Source organism: Austrofundulus limnaeus, unplaced genomic scaffold (assembly GCF_001266775.1).
Source record: "Austrofundulus limnaeus strain Quisiro unplaced genomic scaffold, Austrofundulus_limnaeus-1.0 Scaffold2, whole genome shotgun sequence".
In the NCBI taxonomy this organism is placed as follows: Eukaryota; Metazoa; Chordata; class Actinopteri; order Cyprinodontiformes; family Rivulidae; genus Austrofundulus; species Austrofundulus limnaeus.
This window is the reverse complement of record NW_013952404.1, coordinates 373919-376836: the sequence shown is the minus strand read 5'-3', so window position 1 is coordinate 376836 and position 2918 is coordinate 373919. Positions and strand designations below refer to the sequence as shown.

At 44.6% G+C, this 2918-nt stretch overlaps 1 protein-coding gene across 1 annotated transcript in view; it reads left to right on the top strand.

The window, feature by feature from the left end:
• LOC106518358 (zinc finger MYM-type protein 4) overlaps nucleotides 1-971 on the top strand; it is a gene marked incomplete at its 3' end in the record, with an annotated part of 20409 nt that extends 19438 nt beyond the window's left edge. The window contains 3 exon segments of the mRNA XM_014009622.1: nucleotides 1-86; nucleotides 163-768; nucleotides 895-971. Coding sequence (XP_013865076.1) covers nucleotides 1-86; nucleotides 163-768; nucleotides 895-971 — 769 coding nt within the window.
• Between the last annotated feature and the right edge of the window lie 1947 nt (nucleotides 972-2918).

Below are 2918 nucleotides of genomic sequence, written 5' to 3'. Positions count from 1 at the left end.
GGTCCAGATGGAGACGGTCCAGGTGGAGATGGTCCAGATGGAGGATTCTGCTGTGAAAGAAGAAAATAAATCTGTTCCTGCAGAAGGTGAAAGCTTTGAAAAGAAGTGAAGTTTTATTGTGTCTTTTATTCCGATCCATAATTATATGTATTTCTGCTGCAGGCCTGAGAAGTTCTGCTGAAGATCTGAGAGGTTCTGCTGAAGACCTGAGAGGTTCTGCTGCAGGCCTGAGAAGTTCTGCTGAAGATCTGAGAGGTTCTGCTGCAGGCCTGAGAAGTTCTGCTGAAGATCTGAGAGGTTCCGCTGAAGACCTGAGAGGTTCTGCTGAAGACCTGAGAGGTTCTGCTGAAGACCTGAGAGGTTCTGCTGAAGACCTGAGAGGTTCTGCTGCAGGCCTGAGAGGTTCTGCTGAAGACCTGAGAGGTTCTGCTGCAGGCCTGAGAGGTTCTGCTGAAGACCTGAGAGGTTCTGCTGAAGAACTGAGAGGTTCTGCTGAAGACCTGAGAGGTTCTGCTGAAGACTTGAGAGGTTCTGCTGAAGACCTGAGAAGTTCTGCTGAAGACCCGAAGCCTGAGGTCGTCTCTCCCTCAGTCTGTGAGGATGAGGAGGCTCCTGAAGCAGCTGACCTTCCTCAGACTGGACGCTCGCCTGAGCCTCCGACTGAAAACCCAAACGAGACGATCGAAACGGGAACCGATCCTCCTCCCGGCGGCTCGGATCAGCCTCCGTCTTCACCTCTGATGGATCTGGAGGCGGACTTCCCTCAAGGTGAGAAGTTGTTGTTTTTTTTTTAAGTCCAGGTTTGTTTGTTTTTTAATTCACACACTGTTGTTTGGTTCTGAGCTGAGTTGAGATAGAACCTGACAGAACATATTTTTTTTCTTGTTTTTGCAGAGTCGTTGGATCTGAAGCCGTTGGTTCAGAAGCGAGGCGTGAAGAGACCCAGAGATCGATCCTACAGCCGGAAACGGGTACGAGACGTTCTGGAACTCTGAAGTTTACAGATGTTGAGCTAAAATGTGGCGTGGTAGCAGCTGAGAGCTACGGCAGGCCATTTTAACATAAAAACAGCTTCGCCACACTTACATTCCAGATAACTGAAATAGGTTTATGACCAGACATATGAGCTATTTAAGATGGCTCTGATTATGTTTTGACAAGGTTAAATACCTATTTGAGATATCTAATCATATTCATACTTGTATACACAACTTCAGATTTTTCCTTAAATTGGAGGCTCCAATTCAAGATATTTGCAATAAATTACTATTATGAAACATATATTTCAGATATCAACTTAAATTAAATTATGACTAATCATAAAGTAAATTTGAGATATCTCACTTTTTGTTCTAACTATACTTCCAATTAAAGGTATCTTAAATATATTTTTATATATCAGACATAGATTCAGTTAGCAATTAAATTGTAGATATCTTGAAAGCAACATCAAAACTAACTTAAAGGTATGTAAATATGTAATTTGGATTTGTAATCACATTTGAGATATCTTGAATATATTTAGACAAGGCAAAAAAGGCAAGGAACACTTTGACCAGGGAAATCAGAGTGGCTAAAAAATGCTATTCTGAAAAGTCAGCTCTCAGCCAACGACCCTGGTTCAGTGCGGAGAGGCCTTCAGAAGACCATCCCCCGCCGCCGAGGCTAACAAAGCCCTTGCTGACGACCTGAACAGCTTCTATTGCAGGTTCGAGAAGAACACATTCACACCTGTCTACAACCCCACAGCTCATCAACAAGACAGTGAGGACCCTCTATCTCACCCTCCCCCCACMACTCAAGCTGCATTCAAGAWATGCGAAGCTGATGTGAACCGATTGTTTCAGAAACAAAAGACCAAGAAAGCACCTGGACCAGATGGTGTCTCACCTTCCTGCCTTAAGACCTGCGCTGACCAACTGGCTCCAATCTTCACAAATATATTCAACAGATCACTGGAGCTGTGTGAAGTTCCTTCCTGCTTCAAATGCTCCACCATCATTCCAGTCCCCAAGAAACCCTCCATCACAGGACTGAATGACTACAGGCCCATCGCCTTAACGTCTGTGGTCATGAAGTCCTTTGAACGGCTGGTCCTGACCCACCTGAAGGACATCACTGGTCATCTGCTAGACCCCCTGCAGTTTGCCAACCTGGCAAATAGGTCAGTGGATGATGGTCAACATGGGACTGCATTTYGTCCTGCAACATCTGGATCACCCGGGGATTTATGCAAGAATCCTGTTTCTTGATTTCAGCTCGGCGTTTAACACTCTCATCCCTGACATTCTTTCCACCAAACTCCCCCAACTCACTGTTTCTCCTGCCATGTGTCAGTGGATCACCAGCTTCCCGACAGGCAGGACGCAGCAGGTGCAGCTGGGGAAAATCATGTCCTCCTCACAGACCATCAGCATTGGTGCCCCTCAGGGATGTGTGCTCTCTCCACTGCTGTTCTCTCTATACACCARTGACTGCACCTCCAATGACTCGTCTGTTAAACTCCTGAAGTTCTCAGACGACACAACAGTCATTGGACTCATCCGTGATGACAAGTCCACGAAGACTGTCAAACACAAGAACAGTTTCTCCCCCCAGGCCATCATCATCATCAACAGCTGATCATCAGACATCCATCAGCTAGATCATATATTCTATACTACAGAGAACTATCTACCACTCTTATTCTACACTACTGCATTACTGCACCTTATTCATAATCATCTACCTCTACACTGCTGCTGTCGTATTATTACTAAATRTTAACTTTGAATACTGCTGTCCTATAGTTTTTGGTTAAGTGAAGTACAATRTAAATCTTTCTGTATATAGTGTAATGTGTGTGAATTATATGTTAAGTGTCTGTACAGTGATACTAGAGAGACACGAACTGCCGGAAACAAATTCCTTGTGTGTGT